This window comes from Chaetodon trifascialis, chromosome 19, assembly GCF_039877785.1.
Source record: "Chaetodon trifascialis isolate fChaTrf1 chromosome 19, fChaTrf1.hap1, whole genome shotgun sequence".
Classification (NCBI taxonomy): Eukaryota; Metazoa; Chordata; class Actinopteri; order Chaetodontiformes; family Chaetodontidae; genus Chaetodon; species Chaetodon trifascialis.
The window spans coordinates 16,514,845-16,537,428 of NC_092074.1; the positions used below are offsets into that span (position 1 = coordinate 16,514,845).

At 44.4% G+C, this 22,584-nt stretch overlaps 2 protein-coding genes across 3 annotated transcripts in view; one reads left to right on the plus strand and one right to left on the minus strand.

Moving 5' to 3' along the window:
• The window catches only part of LOC139347511 (mitotic deacetylase-associated SANT domain protein-like), a 340,723-nt gene that overhangs the window by 33,944 nt on the left and 284,195 nt on the right, over positions 1-22,584 (minus strand). The gene's annotated exons all lie outside the window — the stretch shown is intronic.
• Positions 3,853-22,584, plus strand: part of LOC139347476 (beta/gamma crystallin domain-containing protein 1-like) — a 28,383-nt gene continuing 9,651 nt past the window's right edge. Inside the window, exons 1-13 of one of the 2 annotated variants that reach the window (XM_070987127.1) lie at positions 3,853-4,049; positions 7,219-8,630; positions 9,236-12,740; positions 12,997-13,176; positions 14,135-14,173; positions 14,890-15,008; positions 16,136-16,292; positions 16,543-16,682; positions 18,182-18,308; positions 19,339-19,374; positions 20,033-20,193; positions 20,391-20,514; positions 21,987-22,132. In XM_070987127.1, coding sequence (XP_070843228.1) covers positions 4,047-4,049; positions 7,219-8,630; positions 9,236-12,740; positions 12,997-13,176; positions 14,135-14,173; positions 14,890-15,008; positions 16,136-16,292; positions 16,543-16,682; positions 18,182-18,308; positions 19,339-19,374; positions 20,033-20,193; positions 20,391-20,514; positions 21,987-22,132 — 6,149 coding nt within the window. In that variant the 5' untranslated portion in view covers positions 3,853-4,046. Of the gene's footprint in view, positions 4,050-6,858; positions 6,932-7,218; positions 8,631-9,235; positions 12,741-12,996; positions 13,177-14,134; positions 14,174-14,889; positions 15,009-16,135; positions 16,293-16,542; positions 16,683-18,181; positions 18,309-19,338; positions 19,375-20,032; positions 20,194-20,390; positions 20,515-21,986; positions 22,133-22,584 lie in introns of those variants that run through there. The other variant, XM_070987126.1, reaches the window with a different exon arrangement.

A 22,584-nucleotide genomic window follows, 5' to 3' on the forward strand; every position in this document is an offset into this window, starting at 1 on the left:
TTTCTATATCAACCTCAACAGGAGGGGAAGCAGCAACGAATTATTTCCTGCCCAGTCAAATATCACAGCAGCAGCGATGGGGAATATAGCGAGATCAGTTATAAAACTCACGGTTTTTAAAAAAGCCATACTAAATTTTCTTGCTTTCCAATCTTTTTCTTGCTACAGTAAGTGCAGAATACCATACAGCACAAATAACACTGCATTTATGTCTTTTTCACTGAGCTCAGAAAAAAGATGCGTGTCATCAATCTTCCACTTTACCATCTCGGTTGATTAGAGGAAGCTTAAAAGTGTTGTTCAGTCCCATTTATGGCATCTATAAAGAATAAAAACAACTGTTTCTGAGAGTTTAGAGCCCAGCCAGGGTTGCAGTTAGCTCTGAATGAGGGGCAGCAGAGCTCAGACACATGTGTGGGCAGACAGCAGGTGAGTGTCTGAGGTTATGTAATGTAAACATTAACAAATGTTAAGCTTCGTCATCAAGCCAGTGGGATGTTTAAGTGTCTGCAGGGGATCCTCTTCCAGTGGGTACCCTCAAACAAGCTGAAAGACACCTGCGTGAAGCACCATTAAGTGCCGCCACCACATGAAATCTGTTTTTCCCTCGTTCCCGAACGCTTCAAAATCAAACCCTTTGCACATCGCTGGAGATGCTCGCCGTCGTGATGTGGGACTAAACGGCTCGGAGGGAGCAGCAGTGAATCACATTCTTATTTATCCTCTGAATGAGGGGGTGTTTAGTCAAACCAAGTCCACTGCAATGACCCAAAGGGAAAAAAGATGAAAATGAATTCTAGAGAAGATTGCATGTGCATCTACATGCGTCCAACTGTGTGTGAACGCCTGTAATTTCTCTCTCTCCTTTAGCATGGCCTCATTTAATTCTATTCACACCCAGTCTGCCCAATATGCACCTTTAGTGTAAAACAGGAATGACTTGCTGTCAGTTCCTGGCTCCACACGCCTCAGCAGTTAAGCTCTGCACAGTCTTTTCCAATTCAAATTTTGCCTGTGGGGGCCGGCCTCCAAGGGTGTAGTGAGCATCAACAACCAGTGGGTGGGGCAGTGGAGTTTTCATGTCGATTCCATGCCAAGTCTGCCATTTGCTCTTTCTCCTAAATACCCCGGGGCGGTCTCACCAGGCCTTGTGGTTGACAGTTGGTGAGCTGACAGAGCTGACAAATTGGGGAGCGACTGTGAGGGAGAGGCGGAGGAGAGAGAAGGGAAAACACTGGCATTTGCTGAAAATTCTTTGGGGTCTGGTGGGTGTTAAAAATACAATGTCAGTCGAATGGTAATGACATATGCGGCTGCAGGAAAACAAGGCGTACAACATATTTTTGTGGCATTCAAGCATAAACCGCCGTAATTTGAGCAAGGGCGATGTTACACAATATCCACAAGACAACATGCATCCCTGTTTCAAAGATGAGCAGCCTTCAAGTGTCACTGAGCTCCGATCCTGCATTAGCTGTTTGTTATCCACTCAATTATTCAGTTAAATGACTGAGGCCGATTCAATAAATCTAATCCAAATCAAAGGAATTATGTTGCAGGCGTGCTTGTTTAGGAGTCATGTGTCTAAGCTCAGGGTCCTCTAAACAATCAAGATTGAGAAGTAGGTGCTTCATTCGTAGTGAAAGCTCTCAGTTAGCAGCTGTACAACATAAATACTCTCTGACTGGCACTGCCAATGACTCACTGCACCAACCCATATATACAAGGCTCAGTCTTTCTCTCTCTGCATTGCAGCGGTGTGTTTGATAGCATATTTTAGAGGGAGTTGTTCCCAATATTCCATCCATCCATCCATCCATTTTCTATGCCGCTTATCCCTTTCGGGGTCGCGGGGGGGCCGGAGGGAGGCAGGGTGCACCGTGGACCGGTCGCCAGCCGATCGCAGGGCACATTAACACAACCATTCACACTCACACTCACACCTAGGGGCAATTTAGAGTCACCAATCAACCTAATGAGCATGTTTTTGGTCTGTGGGAGGAAGCTGGAGTACCTGGGGAGAACCCACACATGCACGGGAAGAACATGCAAACTTCACACAGAAAGGCCCGACCCAGGAATCGAACCGGCGACCTTCTTGCTGTGAGGCATGCGCACTACCTGCAGCAGCCCCCAATATTCCACTCCAATAAAAACATTTCAAAGTCCTGAACATACTCAGACTACTTCTCAAGATTTTTTTTGACTTTCTTATCCCTAAAAGCAGCTCTCAAAATCCTGAATGTGCCTTAAGATAACCATCCATGTGTCCTTAAACTGTTGCACTGAAGAGCATTTTTCTGTATCCTAACAATCAGTGTTAAGCTTGGCATGTCGTTCTTTTTCTTTGGCAACTATCCAGTGTATATGAGTTATCTATGTCTCATTAAAAGAGGGAGCAATCAGCAGCCACACCTCATAGTGCCAGAGTCTTTTCACATACTTAATACATGAAGGTGTAGCCACCATAAACAATCTATTCCAAGCTGGGCTGCTATAAAGACAAATCCTAAAATCACACTCCTATTTGAAAAGCTAGCTAATAACTGAAGAACTGCTCACAGTAAAGCCTAAAATATATTCCTCCTCTTTGCTTTGAGGGTTGCCACTCTGGCCCCTGCAGCCTGTCAGTTTGAATCTCTCGCCCAGCAAAGGAAAACCTGGGCGGATGTAGACAATGGGTAACTCGTTTTCTCTCCCAAAACAGCAATGGCAAATCAGCTGTTTACACACGCCTGCGGTGAAGCTGCTCGGTGTAACAAAAGGAGAGTGAGCAGCTGCCAGGTAAGCGCGTCTGTGACTGCGTGAATATGACACAGCAGGGCAGTGCTGAAAACAGCTCACGGAGCACAGTGCCTCAAAAGAGAGTACAGCTCACTTCATGTTACAACTGGGATCAGCAGAAGTTGCTCAGTAATACAGAATGTGTGACTCATCCCACACACGTTCGCATTGTCAGTGAGTTAAGCTCCAGAGCTAATCTTTACAATCCAGGTCAATGAGTGGAGTCAGCACGGGTGGAGAGAATGAATGGCGTTTTTAAATCATGTTTGTATTTTTCTTTCCCATCAGCTGCTTCTTTAATCCCCCCAAAACCTGTAAATCAAGCAACCACTCCTTTCCTATAATAACCCAATAATTAGTGGCATCATTTTCATATTGGCACAATATGATTGGGAATGTGTAAGATCTAAAAGAGCAAACATATTGTTTTTTCTTCCCTCCCATGTGGTTTGCTATGAGGAAATAAAGGGAAAGTGTAAATTTTTCATAAGGTGGAGGCCGGTTTCAGCTTCAGCAGCGCATCAATAAGTCATGGGAGAGACTCAGAGAAAGAGGCAGGGAGAATGTGTTTGCTTGTGTTTGTGGATGTGACGCATGCCGTTGGTGTGTTCAATTCTCACGCTGCTGGTGTGTGTGAGTGGCAGGTTTTGGGGTGTGAGAATAGGTCACTGGTTTTATAAGTGAGATCCTGGGACGGAGGAAGGTCGTGCATGCAGGGGATTTTTAGGGGTCCCCTGCAGAAAGAGTATAAATTAGTGTAACACCTACAGAGTGCATAGGACCAACAGTGCAGATAGATGCAAAACCACCAGAGGCAATAACCACTGAGACTCTTTCATGTTTAGGACAGAAAAATGGAGCTCATGCACCTGGAAATACACAGTGAAAACCACGAACCACCGTTTGTACAGGCTCTCTCTTTATGCAGTCGTGACAAAGTTGCACAATAAGTCACCATGTCTACCTGCTGTGTCACGGTAGTCAAAGCCTCGGGGTGTGTTACCTGGCCCGGCCAGATTCCACCAGCCCGAGAAAAAAAAAAGACACATCTGAAGCAACATTCGCAAATGAACACCTGTCTGGCCTTTTCTCGTTTTAGAGCGCACTAAATATTAATCAGGCGGTGCGGGTGCAGACTCCCTGTTGGAGCAGGTTGTCTCACCGGCGGCGGCGCACGGAAAGGCTTCATTCTCATGAGGGCTTTTGCAGCAGGCTGCGTTTGACTGCTTTACTCCCGAGAAGGCAGCAGGAGCGCTGGAGTCATGGTAAGATCTCGCTCTCTGTCTCTGGCGACGCGTTTGTGAACACATGAACTTGGGACCAGTGGGCTTTTCGGGTCGTTAGGCTGAGCTGTTTGAGAACTGGGTCGCCTGGATGTCACTGTCTCGCCTCGGGGCCCCTGTTTGTTTTGTTTTTTGTGCGGTTTAAGTTTGTCTAGAAACCTGTTAGACCGTCGCCAGGAGTGCATAGGCTTTCAAACCCCTTTTCGATTTAAAGAGTGAATTTTCATGCCTGAGACTGCTTCGTTATATGTAAACACTTCACGCCATATTTCCAAACACCCACATTAAAGAATAAGCCTAATAATACTGTGGGCTTATCGTGACGGTTAGCCTAAATGTCAGATATAATACCCAGCAAAAAGAGGTATGTTTTTTGCTTTTTTTAACCAATCATACCACTCCCACACCTACAGGCAGCGTGTGACATAATGAAAAAAAAATTTAACTTTTGTCATTTTGATTTCTGTTCTTTTATTGGACTAAAACGAGCAGGTAAAGGGTTAAATTCCTCGACTCAGCAGCATGGAAAGACTTACTTGAGCTGCCCGCCAACTGAAACAAAAGCACGCACATTTGGAAAAGTTAAAAACTGACTTCGGCAGGCTCTGAAACCCGCACAGCCACTGCGTCATTTCCGCTGGAAAAGTTTGTTTGGACGCGGCCTCTTTGCTGCTTTCATGTGCTAAACTGAATGTGGGAATTCTGAGCTCCGTACACATCGTCGATGTTGTGGCAAATATAGGACAGCAGTGTCACTTTACTCAAAGTCTTTGCGTGTAATTTCAAACTGGAATGTTAAAACATGTTTTTGTAGCCCGTGTGAGGAATATTAGACACAATGGCTCCATTTTGGAGAGTTTTTTTTTTTTTTTTTTTGAAGAGCATTTTTTTGCATGGTGCTTTTGTTTATTATTAAAAAAAATAAAATAAAATAAAAATTGACTCCCAGATTTCTGGATTTTATTCGCAGACTTGATCTTTGCTCTCTGTTGTAACGGCGAAGAGCTACAGGAGCAAATTTGGACAGGCTCAGCTCGAGGTCTAGCAAGTGTTTCACATATTTGACAACCAAGTGATACTTTGATACTGGAGGTGCTAAGCCGCTATGTGTCAACATGGCGATTCTTGCTTAATCCCATTTCCACTATTTCATGATAAGAAATTCATTAAAATGTCATGACAGGTTATCTCAAGCTCACATGTGCTCTTTATTCTCCTGCTGTGGTGTAGTGAAGCTCTGACTGTGCTGCTTAGTTTCTGAAGCAGAATAACAAATACTGCAGTAGTATGCATACAGACACGTATCAACAGGTACTGTAAGTACTGACATTAAGACTTTGAAGGCAAATGTACACAAACATGTAATTTCAAACAAGACATGTGCAGCACAAGTGAAGATGGCTTCATGATGTGTGCCAAATACATCCATTCCAGTCCATATAAAGCGCAATAGTAAACAGACAAACAATCTAAACAACAACCTTGTTTCCAAAAAAGTTGGGATGCTGAGTGAAACATAAATTAAAAACAGAATGCAGTCATTTGAAGTAAATTAACCATTTACTGGCAACGGTTTTCTCAGGTGTTCCTGAGCCCATTCAGTAATGTCGATTATATAATCATGTGTTCACAAAGTGGTGAACCTCTAACGCTCCATCCTCATTTGTGGACAACTGAGCCTTTCGAGGATGCCCCTTTCACACCCAATCATGACACTATCACCTGTCTGGAATTTACCTGTGGAATGTTCCAAACAGCTGTTTTTGGAGCATTCCACAAGTTTCCCAGTCTTCTGTCGCTCCTGTCGAAACATGTTCCTGGCATCAAATTCAGGATAAACATACATTTACAAAAATCATGAAACTGATGAAATAAAATATTAAATATACTGTCATTTGTGAACCCAACACACACACAAATAAAAATAAGTTGAGCGCTTCAGAAATACTGGAAATAACAAAAAACAAACAAAACAAAACAAAACAACAACAACAACAACAACAACAACAACAACAACAACAACAACAACAACAACGTATGTTTCTAGCCTGTACAGGCTGTGGTTTAAGATATCCAGTTTCAAGATCAGTCACGTTTGATTTCTAACAGCTACGCTAAAAGTACTGATGTACTGATTCATTGTGTCTGTGTGGGAGTTGTTGAGCCTTAAGGCTATTTGGTGAGGCGTAGTTTCAAGTTTTCAACTGTTTGTTTTTCATTCCAGAAAGTAAAATTTTCACAAGCATAGCTGACAGCAGCCAGTTATACAGTAAACCGAAGTTTAGTTTGCCACCAATCAGGCAGACTCTACAGTCTGGTGATTAAACCCTTGTAGACTAACCGGCTTCTCGGTGACAGTGGTGTTAGAAGTTACCGAGGAGCCCTTGAAGGCATCGTTTTACCACCGGGCTGCGTGCGAGTGAGGGGCAGAACTTCATCAGCGCCCATATCTCCGATGCTGCTGTGCCCAGCTTGTGTAGTTTTGGATGCTTCTCTGGATGCCAGGACTTAACACGACATGTTCATCAGTTAGAGATGCGTCTTAGTGCAGATCCTACGCTGTACAACCTGACAGCACTTTATATTCTGGAGAGGGGACGAAAAGTTTTCTTCTATGTCTAATTAAGGGTGAGTTGATTTTGAAATTGCTGCCATGAGGAATTACTCAGAGTTAGTTAAGGATTGATGTGTCACTTATAGGCAGAATGTCTTTTTTTAATGGTCATTTTCTGCTTTTCTCTGTCTCTTGTTTACCTGTTGGAATGATTTTGTTTTTGTTTTATGCTCTTTAGGAGTTTTTGTTCTAAACCAAAATCATGTTCACAACCTACATAAAGAATCTGAATGATATGGTATTTTCTACGGTAAGCTTACAGGTTGTATGCACTCCTGCATGCCTTTGCTGTGCTGAGAGATGCATGGCCATACTAAAAAATGTCTATGACAACCATTACTTATATTCAGTTTAGATCCCAAGCCTGCTCTCCCTTTCCTTTGTTCCATGGCAATCTATGGTATTTGCACTTCCACGTGTAACTGCTGTCAGTTCATTTAAGGTTAGCACATATTCATTTGAAATATGCATGTTTATTAACCTGCACTGCACGTGTAAGCAGACATTTATGTGAGGTATTTCTCTGCTTTGCTTTAGTCTGAGAGCCCTGAGACGCAGCCGAGCACTGGGGTCTTGGGCCGTATCGGGAGCTGGTTCTCTCCGTGGAGGGGAAACGGTCCGAAAAGTCCAACTGAAAATGCCTCTCCAACTAGCGATCAGGCTCTTAAATCAGAAGGACAAGATGAGAGTGGGGGGCCTGCCCCAGTGAGACCCCAGGCGAGGGGACAGCAGTGGGTGGAGGAGAGAGTACAGAGCTCCAATCCCAATCCACTGGGTTCCTCCAGAGACATTTTCCCCTGTGAGGAAGAGGACGCCACGCAGTCTGCCCACAGAGACGACTCCGTTGTGAGCAGCAGTGAGACAGCAGAAGGAGTTCCAAGAGAGGAGGAGTTTGTGGGGAGCAGAGAGAAGAGAATAGGGCAGGGCAAGGAGAGGGAGGAGAGCAGCAACGGTACTTCAGCGAGCGGGAATCCTGAGAAGAATGCCAGTCATCTGACACATTTCTCTTCCCCTACGGAGCAGGGAGTGGCGTGGGACCGTGACCAGGCCCACTCTCAGCCTCAGGCACAGAGACAAGCACAGGCTGGCAGGAAGCTCCATGTGTACCTGGAGGAGACCAGCGTGATTCAATGTGGCAACGACACATGCTCTGGACAGGAAATTGTCCGCACCGAAGTCACAAAAAGCCTCCAGGTCATCCCCAAGGCAACGTCATCTGCGGGTTTTGACTCACCAAAGAGCTCCAGGTCAACAAGTGGAGTGAACATAAGGACAAATGTGAGTCCTGCTGCTGGGACAGAGAGTTATTACAGCAGTCTAGCAGGAGTGTCACTCAAAGCACACAGAGAATCCCAGGTCAAGCCTGATCCTGATAAGGATCAAACAGAGGCCAACAGCATGGGGCGTAAAAACGCAGCCAGGAGGAGGGTGAGGAAGAACTCTCAGGGAGATGGAGAGAACAGCCCCCAGGAAAAAATGTCTCCCCACGCCCAACCTGTCCCAAAAGGATTCCCTACATCAGATAGCTCTGTGACCAGTCCTCAGGGTAAAAGTCCAAAGACTCATGCGGGAGAGTCATCTGTAAACTCCTCCTCCAAGCACAACCCCACCTCTCAGGCCTCACCTGACGGAGGGGAGAGCAAGACTTCCTGCCCCGACTCAGTCAAGCAGCTGGACGACTTCCAGGACTCAAACTCAGCCACTGCAGTGATTGTGGCATGTGTGGTTGATGGGGCCGCAGACATGGAGGACGATTACAAAGTGGAAAGGAAGACAGAGACCCCGGAGTCCAAACGCAGGAGTATTAAGGTTTCTCAAAGTGAGGTCAAGCTTTTTTCAAAAAATGTGCCTTTGAATCGAAGTCCAGCAGGAGACAGCCGGGATTTTAAGTCAGCATTAAAGACTGAAGATGAAGCAAAGGATAAGCCTAAAACAGAGACTGATGGCAGGTAAGCCTTGACTGAAATGTGATTACACGTGGTTAAATATGGACAGAACAGTTTGTGCTTTGTGACTCACAGTTTTCCAATCATATATTCCACTTATAATGCTCTATTTGTGAAGAATTAATATATATATTTATATATGAATATATACCTTGTCTTCCTCCAACATGAGCAGCCATTTTAACCTACCCGCCAAGCTTTTGTCTAACATGACATTGCTGACAAAACAGGGAATGTGCCTTAACTGCTATGGCTGGAATAGCACAGATGTACGCACAGTGAAACAATGGCATGTGTCATAACTCAAGGAACGGCCCTGCGCTTCAAAAATGTCACTGCACAGCAGAGATAAGATTAAAATATAGGTCAGATTAGACTTGACAAATCACCCAGACATTACACTAACTGTCATCTTTGTTTTCATATTTGTGTTTTCTGCCTGTTCAGCACTTCTGTCAACTGTGACAGTTTGTGTAGCACAGACAAACCAACTTTGACTTGACAGACAGCATGGTGCATACTCAGGAAGTTTAATACATGAGTCAAAATCAACTGTACATGTTTCAAATGTTCAAAGCATAAAATGTTTCCCCTCTTATCATACACAGACTGCACAACTTGAAGAAAATAGATGAGGAGCCTAAACAAGTCCTGAGCCGTATTGCAGATAAAATCAGCCTGTTCGAGCGCCCTGCGGGGAAGGTCAACAAGCAGGCCTTCCAAACCCCGAGGAGCGCAGATGTCTCTCCGGTCAGGAAAGGCACTGACAGGCTGAAAGCAGATTTTTTGTTGTCAGATCAGAGGTCAAGATCAGCTGATCGTTATGACACGGCCAGGTCCAGCTCGGCATCACCCGCCAGAGAGAGGCAGATGACGATCAAGGAGCGAGCGAGGAACTTCACAGAGGCATCTAAAACCAATGACAGAGCAACGCTGCCTCTGAAGGCTGCAATGAAAGGAATGTCTCAAAAACCCTCCTCGTCTGTGCCAGTTGCTGCATCGGTGTCACCAGAACTAGACAATCAGGGTAAACTGGATATTAAAGAGCAGATAAAAACAAATGCAGAGACGGAGATAACGTTAAAACCAGATGGACAAGATGCTGCTGTTGGGGGGAAGACTTCTGTTTTCACGGAACAACCAAAAGACAAAGTGGCCTCGAAAACAGCAGATCAAGGTACGAAACCTCACAGTGTTGAAACAAATGTTCCAGCTAAAGGTCCAGGGGATTCTGCAGAACTGACCAATAGCATTAGCCAACAGTCCAAAACCCCCAGCAGAACAGGCCCCCGCCCAAAAAGAAGAAAAAGCAAGGAACCAACCAGTCCCATCAGCCCAAATAGTGAAAACAAAGTGGATTGCTCATCAAATAAACCAGAGGTCACCGCTAATAAACGAGAACAGGTAGATGATTCAGAGGAAACAGCCTCCGCCTCAGAGAAAGTCTCATTACCCTCTCATAAAACCCAAGGAAATACATCAGATGAGCAGTCGTTGCCTGACACCAAACACAAAGCATTAAAAAAGGACCTGAAAGTGTCAGACAAACAGAAGAAACAGTTAGATTTGTCATTTAAAAAGGAGAACATTGCCAAGCCGGCCAACAGACAGGAGCCCGAACCATCTGTCAGCAAAGATGAACCCGATACTGCTGCTTGTAGCAGCGGAACAAAGACGCCTATTGACAAGGATGCTGTTATTTTACCCCCAAAGGAGGAAGAGGCAAGGGGACACAGCCTCATACTCACACAGGAGAGGGAAAAGGAGTCCAAGGACAGCAGAGAAACTCCAGCCCCCTCCCCCTCGCCTGTGGTCGAACAACCTATTGAGAAGACTCCTTCGCAGGAGCCAGAGCCACCAGTGAAACATCCCAAATTAGATAAAGACTCGTCAGTGCAATCTGAACCAAAAAGTAAAAGCAAAGTGAAGGAGCCCACTGAGAAAGACGCAGGGCAAACACAGCAACCCCAACACAAAGGCACAGAGCTGATAAAGAAGGCTAAGAGTAAAGACGTGGAGAGATTAGAAGAAGAGGAGGGCGAAAAAACAAATCGGACTGAGGAGAAATACAAAGGGGCACCACAGCAGCTCCTGAATTCAGATAAAACCCCCGGGAAGGTCAAGGTGTCCGACAGCGGACAAGGTATTTCAGGGACAGAGGGGAGCGTTGCTAGGAATGATGAAAGAAAAAAAGCAGAAAGAAAAGAAAAGACAGGGCCGGCGAAAGACAAAAGAAAGCCAGAAACCAGCCGAGCAGAAGCAGCCTCTGAGCCCTCAGAAAAGACATCAGACCTCCCTGTTCAAACACAACACGGCAGACAGGCAACGACTACACATCCACAAAAGGCTGCTGTTTGTGCTGTCACCCAGAATAAAGAGGGGGCCGTGAGTGTGACCAGGAGTGATAAAGAGCCTTCGAAGGGAGAGACGGCAACAAGCATGCCGGCTGAGCTGCGAGCAAAGTCTACAGAAAGCCCTGGAACAGAAACGGTGGGGACTGCAGCAGAACCACAGCCTGTTTCTGCGTCTGTGGAAAAAACAGAGAATACACCAGATGACTCATGTGCACATGGAGCTAATGATGTTGAGCTCGCCAGCCCAAAGCCTATTACCAAAGCAGCTACAGTTGAGGAAGTGACTGTAAAAGCCACTAATGAAAGTCCACAGGCTGACAGCACGGCACAGAGAGCATCGCCTGCTAGAGAGCCTCCTCCGATGTCTGTCTCTAAATCTGCGAGCAGCGAGGGAGCAGGGCAGGAGGATGGGAATGAAAGTTCGGCTGTCAAACCAGCGCCCTCAGAAGTCGACATCTCAGGGGATGCCGTGAAACTCGCTCCTGGACGCCCACAGCGTAAGGCATCAAAAGATACAGAGAGCTCAAGTGGTATCACTGCACTCAAGGGTGCAGAGAAAATGGCACAGCAGCCCGCTGATAGCGCCGCTTCTAGCTCTACAGTTCATGTGGTGGAGAAGAAGCCTGAGAAAACGTTCCATTCAGCAATGAATGAACTTTCACCTGCTGCTGCTAATGGTCATGTCTCCACACATCCACAGCTCCACACGGTCGAAAAGGAAATGGCCAATGCCAAGCTGAGTCAAACTCAAAAAGCACCCACTTCCCCAGAGGCTAATAAAATAATCCCAGACTCAATCCAGCGTTCATCCATGAAGAAGCCCCTTTTGCCACGGGGACTAAGCAAAGATGATTTTGCAACACAGCAAGACGTCCCCTCTAGCTGGTTGGATGTGGACTTTCCCCAACGGAAACTTAAAGTCCCTGTACCCAAACTGAGCTCCGCTGCAAGTGAGAGCAATCTTCTGGACACCTCTGGTGAGCTAGATGATGAAGATTTCATTGAGAAAATCAAGAATCTTTGCGCCCCGTTCTCCCTCCCACCACGTAAACACAACCTGCTGCGGCCACCTCAGCCGCCATTCGCTTTGCCCGCCATCAAGGAGGACCACTTTGAGAAGACGTTTGACCCCGATGAGTTTAAGTTTGGCTTGAGGAAGCAGAATAAGTTCACCGTAGAAACAACCCCGAGCATCCTAGCCAAGCTCCAGAACTTGGACGCAAAATCTGGCCTGAAGCCTGCCAGGGCTAGTTTGGCAGACCGGAGCATGCTGATCAGCAGCCTGGACGTCCACTCTCGCCTCAAGGACAAGACCGCCGTCAAAGATGAGGAGGATGCCAAGGAGGAGAAAGATGAGCAGGTCAAGGTGAAGTCTCGCTTGGAGGGGAGCTGCGTCTTCAGCAACCTCAACTCCTCCATCATCAGAGGGAAGAGGAGTGGAGCTCAAACGCAGGCAGAGGGCACCAACTCTGCGGAAGCCTCACCTAGCGAGGCCCAGGTAAGCCCTCCACCTTTATCCCAGCCGCCCCCGCCAAGCCCAACTGCCACAGCTCCACTCAGAGACACGCTGGCCAAGCAGAGTCCAGCCCCGAGCAAGAGAGAGGAAGCCCAGGCTGCAGAGCCTGTGGTCAGTGACTCATGTCCTCCGCTTCCTTCCTTTAACGACATCAAGCTGCCGGACTATTTAGAGAAGTACCTCCCGGGAGAACCAGCAAAACCAGTGCAGAGCACAACAGGACAGCAGCAAGACAAAGCCGAGGTTAGTTGTTCTGTATGTTACTTTCACCAACTAGAAATCATTTGAATGTTAAAGTCGTCCTCATAACACAGATTTCACAGATAAAATACCTCAGAGTTACAGACCAAAGACAGAGTGCTTTAATCATCATGAAAGGAAATGCCAGAAGGAAACCAAGCGCTCTTTTTAAACGTGTCTCAAAAGAACAACAAATTTCTTTTTTTTTTTCAGTGGAAAACCACAAGAAACAGTTTAACACTTACCTCATGGCTTTCAGGTTACTGGAAAAATGTCAGGTCCAGACGGTGGAGATGAAGCAGACCAGGCCGTGAAACCAGGTCTGGTGCTTCCTGATGCTGCACCTCGATCTCTTCCTGAGATGCCTCCAACCATGCGCCTCGCCCCCCCTGAGCTTAAGCAGCCTCCGGCTCAGCCACACGGGATAGTTAGAAGAACTGTAAGTGTGCAGCGTACACACTTTTAAAGGATACCGAATGCTTTACTATTACAAATTAAAGCTCTTTGAAGTACATGTGTGTGAGATTAGACAGCATGCTGCACTGGCAGGTGAGCTGGAAACTATTTTTGTCTGTCATTTCCCTTAAAGCTGCACTGCCTACGTTTACATGGAAAAATTCACCTGCTTGTTTAACCCTATTTGCACTGTGGCATCGGGCACCATCATTAGTAGGGAAGCTTCTCAGTCTACACCGCACTGGATCGCACTGGCCCTTTGATTTAAATTGAAACCACTGATTATTTTGGTCATTTTCATTTGTCTTTCCCAACCATTTCCAGATAATTTCCCAATCATTTTCTAGGAAACTATGCAATTTGGTGCTAATATATAATGGTGCTAAAGGATAGCTCAATTGAAAACCCTTGTGTTTCACTTCATAATGATATAATCAAGAAATTTAACTGAAAGTTTACAACATCAGTCACAATTTCCCAAAACCCAAGCTGACTCTAAATTGGTTGTTTTGCTTGACCAGCTGTCCAAAACCCAAAGCTATTTAGTTTACTACCAAAAGGGTGAAGAAAACAAGCAAATATTCACATTTGTGAAGTTAGAACAAGTGAACTTTTGACATTTCTTCTAAAGGAATTACTGCAGTCATTAATCAGTGTTGCTGACTTGATGTTGCTGACTTTTTTCAGTTTTCTTTCACTGCCATTTGTAGCTGCCAAACTTGCAAATTGACTATTTTGTAAGAAAGCTGGATTAAGAAACACTTTTTTTCTCTGCTGGTGTGTGCATCCGAATACAAATCCAGAACAGTGTAGTCTCCTCTAAAAGGTCAGGACATGCAACAGGCACAGAGCTGCAAATGACGGTTAGCTTGTCCAGCGTTTCATAGATGTTTCCCACCTTATCATTGCTGCAATGATAATTCTGTGTTTTTGCATTCTAGATAAGAACCGCCAAGGGATTTCACAGGCGTCCTGGAAAGGTACGGTCGGCACAGCTTTGCCCACATACTGTCGAACAGAGACAGCATGGGGAGAGGAATCTAGACAGACAACTCTGTTCTGCGAAAACATCTGCTTTTCATATGAGGTTCTTGGGGGTAAACAGTGTATTAAAAAAACAGTCTAGCGCAAATGCTCAGCTGGATGTGATTACAATGAGGGAATTTGGTTCTGCCAACGCGGTGCAGAACTTGTGGTTCTTCATTATTGTAGAACTTTAATAGTAGCTGCAAAGAAAAAAAGTTATATATTCCCCTGGTGCTCAACATTTTCAGTTTCTTGCCCACATATTGTTTTAATTCAGTCTTCCTCCAGCTTTAGCTGTGCTGGGGATCCACTGTCATGACTGGCATTAACGCACAAACAAAAGAACAGCACTGCCTGAAAAGAATCAAACTAAAACTTGCTGACTCCAGAGTGTCCATTATTCCCAAATTTCAGCATGTTGTCGGCGTATAAACTTAAAATGGAGCTTTTATTTTAAAGTGATGCATTAAATGAACAGTACGGATATGCTTTGTGGTGTAGGTGAAAATAAATATGCTTAAGTGTAAACATAAAAGAAAGAGGAAACAGAGAAAAGAGCCATGCCATTAGCTTTTCACCACTCCTGGAATCATGATTTAATGTATGGAGTAAATGTGTTTTGCTATTGATGATTTCTCTTCTTGACGCTGCCCTTCGTGTTTCTATGCAGATGGTGTTGTTTGAGAAGACTCAGTTCAGCGGCCAGGCGTATGAGATTTACAGGGATGTAGCAGATGCAACCTCTCTGCAGCTCTCGCCTCTCATATCTGTGAAGGTCATTAGAGGATGGTAAGAAGAAATATTCAACCGGAACTTTCAGAAAATGTGCGCTGAAGTGTTGCTCTAATTGGTATCAATTCATTTTAGGAGCCAGTGTTTCCTGTTAAGGCTCCTGGATGTGTCACAGGACTAATTTAATGAAATATCAGCATTGAGAGTTTCAAACTCATTATGCACCCGCTCTCACACTCTTTCCCTTGAAAGGGTCCGTGGCGTGTGTGTTTACAGTCAGTGTCACCAAAACAAGCTGCGTGTCCTTGAGGCTTCGCAGGCAGTTTGAATGCCTTTCCTTCCCTATAAAACATTTGCAAAGCAATAATTTTTTATTTTGAAACCTGCATTGTTAACACATTTAGATTAGTGGAATAACCATTGGAAACCGTTGACTGGAAGGTGTATCGCGTCCTTGTGTACATGTATGTACGTCCCTTTGTGTGTGCCAAAGAGCAAACAAAACAGCCAGTGTAAAACTCCACTGGGTACTGGGTATTTCATGCATACTGGTATATTTGAATAATCACTGTGTCCTTATCATTATGTGGTCATTAGTGAATGTGGTCACTGTCTTTTCAGTGTCACTGGCTTAGATTGATACCACTCTCACATCTGTCCATTAAATGTACTGTTACTGCCAGCAGCCTGTTAGCTTAGCTTAGCACAAAGACTGAAAACGGGGGGGAAACAGCTAGCCTTTTTGGTTTTTGTACTGATTTAAGATATGATGTCTTCATTTGTGAGCTTTTTGGGGGCTTTTTTGGACCACTTTGTCGCAAGCAGTTACTTCCTGATGCTTGTTGTCGCCATGACATTGAGATGAGAAATTATTGCTAATGGTCAAGAAGTTGTCCATCACATAACACCTGTAAAACCATAATTTCACATGAAAATAACTCAAATAAATGACATATAACAGAACAACTGAGTCTTAGTTAGTCTTCTAGCTGTAACTTGATATTTACCAACAGTGGTATCGATCTTTCCATTAAACTTTTGGCGATAAAAGCATTTCCCAGAATGTTGAGCTTTGCTTTAAGAGCACTTTTTATATCACATACATTTATCCTGGCGCTTCCTCTTTTCTTCCCCAACATATAATTATGTGTTTCTGCCATATGATTATTTTGTTTTCACTACAGCTGGGTGCTCTACGAGAAGCCAGACTTCCAGGGACGCACCATCGCCTTGGAGGAGGGGGGCATCGAATTGACAAACATGTGGGCAGAGCCCGGGATGGAGACAGAACCGCACAACAGCCCACCAATGCTGATCGGCTCGATTCGACTCGCTGTCTGGGTGAGTGCGCTGGATAAATGCTTCGACCTCATTTGGCCCCCCGTGTTCCAGCATCTACATCATCTTCGCTTCGCATGGCCCTCTGAAACTTAGCTAATATGTGATATTGCTTCATTGATATTCACTCCAGACCCCTTAAGAACAGAATATGTGAAAAAGAGTCCGATCTTCTCCGGTTGCACTGCAGAGGAATGATTTAAGAGCTGGGTCTGTGCTGATAATTGCTGTGTTTGTTTCCCCCTCTCTGTAGGATTACAGCATCCCTCATATTGATCTGTTTACTGAACCGGAGGGCCTCGGCAGAGTAACACCTTACCATGATGACACAATAGAGACGGGCTCATTTGGCATCCCACTGAGCACCGCTTCCATCCGAGTGCACTCTGGGGTGTAAGTACGGCCGTTCCAGCAAAAACCAATCATTCAGATCTATGTGATTGACCTATGGCAAAGCGTACCTGACAGTAATGAACAGGCTGATGAAATGAAATCGTTAGCAAGACACATGATCTACTTATTGTGATTGATCCGAGTGGTAGAAAGGTAGTTATGTGGAGCTTACATTTTATTTGAAATACGATACATTAGGGTGCTAAAGAACCAAGATGTAGTGCCATTGCTTTGTAGTAGCAAAGCTTAAAGTGTAGGGGATGGGACAATCGCAGTTTTCTGCATAGATCTTTTATTGCTAATGACGCAGCAGATGATTACCTTGGAAATCTCGCCCGCTGTGCTCAACGCAGCGCCGTCAGAGCTGAGAGATAACAATCATCACGACGTTCCTCGGCGTTCATCTTTGTCTTTGCTTTGACACTCGCTCGTTTGCACACTCAGGAATGTCTGTCCTGCTGTTGCATGTTAGAAAACAGAGAGAGTGGGTGTTGGGGAACTTGGAGAGCGGAGCGCAGAGGTGGAGACTAGATGGAGAGTGAGAAACAGACAAAGGTGTGGAGAGAATTTGGCAAAGGGTAGAAGGTTTTTCCACGTGAGAGGTGGAGACAGTCAGGACGTTTTGTGCCCTGCCCCTGAGGAAGTTAAGGACACTAAACCTTTTTTTCCCGCAGCTACTTTTGCAGCCTTCCAGCTTTAGTGGAATCTAACATTTTACAGATTGTTTCAGCATTTCTCAGCATCTAGACTAAACTAATTGCTGTCAGATGCCAGCTCATCAGTTATAAATAATTCTGCTCCTTTTTGCTCTGTGACAAGTGGAACAACTGTTAACCAGATGTAATGCCGGGTGTAACAAATGTACTGCAACAGACTCCTAACTCAGAGTTCACTGACCAAAATGACTCATGGGCTCCTGTTATTATATATCTCTCAGCACCATGAGGCTGGCTTCAGTTCTTGGTATCACTTCCTCAGCACTGGCTGAATGAGCTGGGTTTATTTTTTTCTGCCAGTGGCTCACATGTGGTCATTGGTATGAGGCTTTGTGTTGTGCTGCATAATGGCTCAAAATGCCAGAGGTAGGGGCACGGTTCCAACAAAGGCTGCCCACACTGAAAACGAATGGCAAAGGAAAATGCTTTGAACTGAAGCATGCCATTCCCAAGATGCTTTAGCCTAAGACAAATAGCTTTTGTTCTCGGCTGTGGCTGCATGACTCATGTCTGACGTATATATAATAACTAATTAAATAAAACTTAATGCACTGTGTAAATTTACTGATCATACCTGGAGCTACTATATGGGGAAGCAAATATCTCCTTGTTCATTTTCATGGCAGTGATGCCTTGCTGCTGTTTTCTAAAAGCAAAAAGCTATGCAAGGTTGTGACTCAGTTATTTTAAAACTGCCGAGAGGTTAGGTCAGCATTAATGTGGTGGGACCTTTTGGCTTCTTGCCTATTTAACATGCAATCCGGCTGTTTCTCCTTCCTTTAGGTGGCTGGTGTACAGTGACCCGGGCTTCCAGGGCATGCTAGCTGTGCTGGAGACAGGAGAGTACCCTTTACCTGAGACCTGGGGCTTCCCGTCACCATTCGTTGGATCTCTCAGACCACTTAAAATGGTGCGTATTTCTGTCCAATGTTGGAAACGCGTGGAGGAGGATGACTGTGATGAAGATAATTTGCTATTTTTAGCAAAGCTAGCAATGTGGATGATTTGAAATGAAATTTTGTGCAAACATTCATGGCTCCCAGAGGATGAATCCTGCTGACTTTGGTGAGCGCAAGACTTTTCCTGTAGCGCCATCAAGAGGTTAACTGAGAAATATCTCAGGAAATAAGCGATAGATTGTCATGAGGTTTGGTACAGATGTTCAAGGTCCCCAAAGGATGAGTCTTAAGATCCTGACTTGACTCCAGCACCAACATGAGGTTCACATTTGTGGCTTGTGTGAAATGTCTCGACAGCCATTGGATGGATTTCCATGATATTTGGTGGACACATTCATGTCCAGCTCGGGATGAGAGGAGGTTTTTGTTAGGTTTTTTATCGGGTCAAAATTTGAATTTGTCCAATATTGGTTTGTGACTAAATACCAGTGAAAGTAACGACATTCCCATCAGCCTCAGCTGTATTCTGTGTTTAGTGCTGATTAGCAAATGAGTGCACGCTTACATGCTAAACATCAGCACATTAACATGCCGTAGTCAGGAATTAAATTAAGCCTCACAGAGCTGCTGGCATGACTTTAGACTTTTCTTCTTGCTTTCTGTTTTGTTCATCAGTAACTGTGTGCCTGCTAAGTCACGTGTAAAATGACAATGATAGAATTTCATGAACACGCTTTGCATTTTAATGTTCAAAGCGATTCATTATTGTGACTGTAATGGGAGTGTTATGTCAATATCCTCTCTCTGGCACTCTGTTCAAAGACCGTCAATGTGAGAATCAGCAGTAATTAAATATCCACAGGGACAGAAGTTCAGGTCAGCGTGTTCTATAAATTCTATTCATTTTCCTATCTCTCTGTCACTGTTTCGGGGAATTGTCCAGGAAAATAAAACTGCTTGTGTAATTGGCGACTGTCTTGCTTCTAAGTGTGTACATTTAATTAGAGAAAATGGTTAATGATGATGATGTCTCTGTTCCAGGGTGGCTTTAAAGTGGAGAATCCCAATGAAGTCAAGGTAGGATTGGCAAACCCTTCTACAGTTTTATTTTACCTCACTTGTATGTGGCACATGTTTAATGTTAATGTAAGTCGTTTTAAATCTCCAGATTATAAAGTTAGCAAATGATGAGCTGTGATTACATTATTAAGAGAAAACCTGCTGTCTGAAAGGTCTGTCGGTATTGTGCATTGCACTCTTCTCTTTTTTCTGTTTGGTGTTATTTCAAGCCAAAACTAGTTGCGATGTCAAGGGCTTTCCAATGCAAACCACACTTTATTTTGGCAGCAGGCATTTTCAGACCTCAGGATGAAAGATAAAGAGCTGTTTTTCCGACTCTGCTTCTTGTAGTTTCATTCAACATGAGTGCAAGGTGATCTGAAATGTGCATTTATGTAATTCTGTACTGCTCACCAAGGTTTGACAGCATTAACTGTGAATCCATTTTTCACTTCATTTGTGGCTACACTGAACCACAGCAGGACCTTCATTAAGACATAAAACTCGAATGTATTTGATCCCATTTAGAAAGAAGTCTTTAACTCTCTCTCTTTAACTGACTATCTTGGGTCAAGTGTCAGCAAGTGTCTTCCTATGACTAATTGTATTTGAAGAAAAATATCTATATAAATGATCAGTCAAGCTTCATGTGAGCCCTGTCCTTCCTCTACCGCAGGCTGTGGTGTACGAGAAGCCCGGCTTCGAGGGCTCCTGTTTAGAAATCGACTGTGACGTTTTCAGCTTTTGTGAAAGTGAAGGAGGCATTTCTGCATATGGAGCAAACCTTGACTCCGAGAAACTGAAGTCTGTGGGCTCTTTAAAGATCATCGGAGGACTGTGAGTCTTTATTCTTCTGTCGCACGGTTCATTTTCTGCTCTGGCGCAGGATTAAGCTAGGTGCTAATCTGCACTCAGAGCAAGGTTTCTGCAGGACTAACTTCGCTGCCAGCTGGTAATTTTGAGGTTATATAACGCAGTCGCAATTTATAAATACGGCTCTAACCAGGAAAATCGCTGCACTCCTTTCTTTCCAGCTGGGTGGGCTACAGCGAGCCTGGGTTTGAGGGCCAGCAGCACATTCTGGAGGAAGGAGAGTACCTGGACTGCAGCTCCTGGGGAGGCTCAGAGCAGCTGCTGTCGCTGCAACCAATACTGGCTGTGAGTACCTCACTATACACCTTCATGTGACCGAAGTTAGCTCGTAATACACTGCTATGTGACGAAAAGCGACTGTGGTATAATGTTTCAGTTGTGGGTTTGTGACGGTCAGGATTAGTCTGAAACTGGAAAGCATTCTGTGTTCCCTCAGAAAACAGTTTATTCTTCTCAGAATAGAAAATCCACATGAAACCATTCAGACCAAGACTTTTCTCATAAACTCACAGTATTGACAGTGTATAGCTTAGCAAGCAAGGACACTCAACTTATCTATTAAATAAACCCTGGTTCCTAAAAGTTTGGGACACTGTGTGAAACGCATATAAAAACAGAATTCGATCATTTGCAAACAAACTGTGTTTACTGACAACGTGTTCCCGAGCTCATGTAGGAATCTCACAAAACCACACAAAAAGCAAAAGCAAGTTGAAAGCTTCAGAAATATTGGAAATGATAGAAAACATATGTATTTGTAGCCCGTACCAGCTGTGGTTTCTTAAGATATCCAGTTTCAAGTTAAGTCACATTTAATTTCTAACAAATACGCTAAAAGTAATGATGTGATTTCAATGTGAAACGTTTTGCTGGCATGAAATTCAGAATAAGCATGTATTCACAAAAATCAACGAAGCTGATGAGGTCAAACATTAAATATATTGTCTTTGTACTGTTTTCAATTGAGTATTAAAAAGTCAAAAGGGATTAGCAAATGATCACATTTTGTTTTATTTATGTTTTACACTGTCTACCAGCCGGGCAAATCTCCAGTTTGTCAAGGTTTTTATTGAAGAATTGATTAATTAAAGACAGTGTTGAACTAAAAATTAATAAACTGTGCAAAGTCTCCATGGTTTTGTTTTCATGAAGCTGTAATGAGAGACTAAACATGAGCCGCAGCGGACAGTGCTGATTGTCGGATGGCTCAATACTTGGAAAAATGTGTACCAGGACTCAAGATTAAGACAGATATGGATTCATGTGGGCAACACAGAGAAACAAGTTATTTCACATTTGCAAGACTGTCGAGATCCAGATTATTAAGTTGAATTCAGACGGTGAGCAGATATGCGTGCAGTGAGATGAGTGACGCTCGTCAAGCAAATCAATCAAATCTAAAGTCAAGCAAACACGACAAAGTCGTAGACAAAGTTGCTTTCAGCGTGCAGGATGTGACTTTTTGTGCCTGAAAACTAGAACGAGAGGAACTCATGTTGTGGAAAGGGAACATGCTGTTCATGCTCTTGATAATATTATTTTGAAAGTTCAACTTGACTTTTTGTTTCTTTACCACCTGTATTGTTAATGGTTTATGAAAATGTCAGTGGTTCATAGAGGAATACTGGACTTTATCTCCTTTCAAAAGGGGCGTTGACAAAAACCACTGCCACAGAACATGTGGACTTCTTCATGTGAGATGTATCTTGGTGTGATGCTCGTCAGATTTTCACCAGCTGGTTTCCTCCCTCTCACAGGATTTCATGGCTCCTCACCTCAAAATGTTCAGCGACAGAGATTTCGGCGAGCGGGGAATGAACATTGACCTCACGGTGCCTGTTATCGACTTGGATGGCACTGGTTACGGCTTGAAGACGCAGTCAATTGATGTCATCCGTGGGGTGTAAGTGACAAGTATTACACTTATCCCTGTGACTGTAGCTGCTGTGTGAGCAGTAATAGGAAGGTCAGGGCGTTCACGGGATTATTTCTGCCGCTAAAGTAAACAAGCCAAATCTGTCTGCATTTATTTGAATTCCTCGGATGCCTTTCCACTGCAAGACTCAAGGTGTGTTCCTGATGAAGTATGCTTGCATCCCTACCTGCTCTGCTGCTCAGTACACTACAGTGCATGCTTCAAAACTCATTCCTACGCCTCAACCTGATAATTACTCGAGGCTACAGTAACAGTGAGGTCTTGTGAAGCCGTTCTTTGCAAATCAGGAGCGTAGCGGGAAGGCTGCCGCACCCACGCTGACAGGTCGAGACAGATTACCTCGTTCACTAATGTTTAGTCTGCCACACCTCACTTCCTGTCAGTGTAAGTTGGTCTTGGAGGATGCGTCTTCACACCCT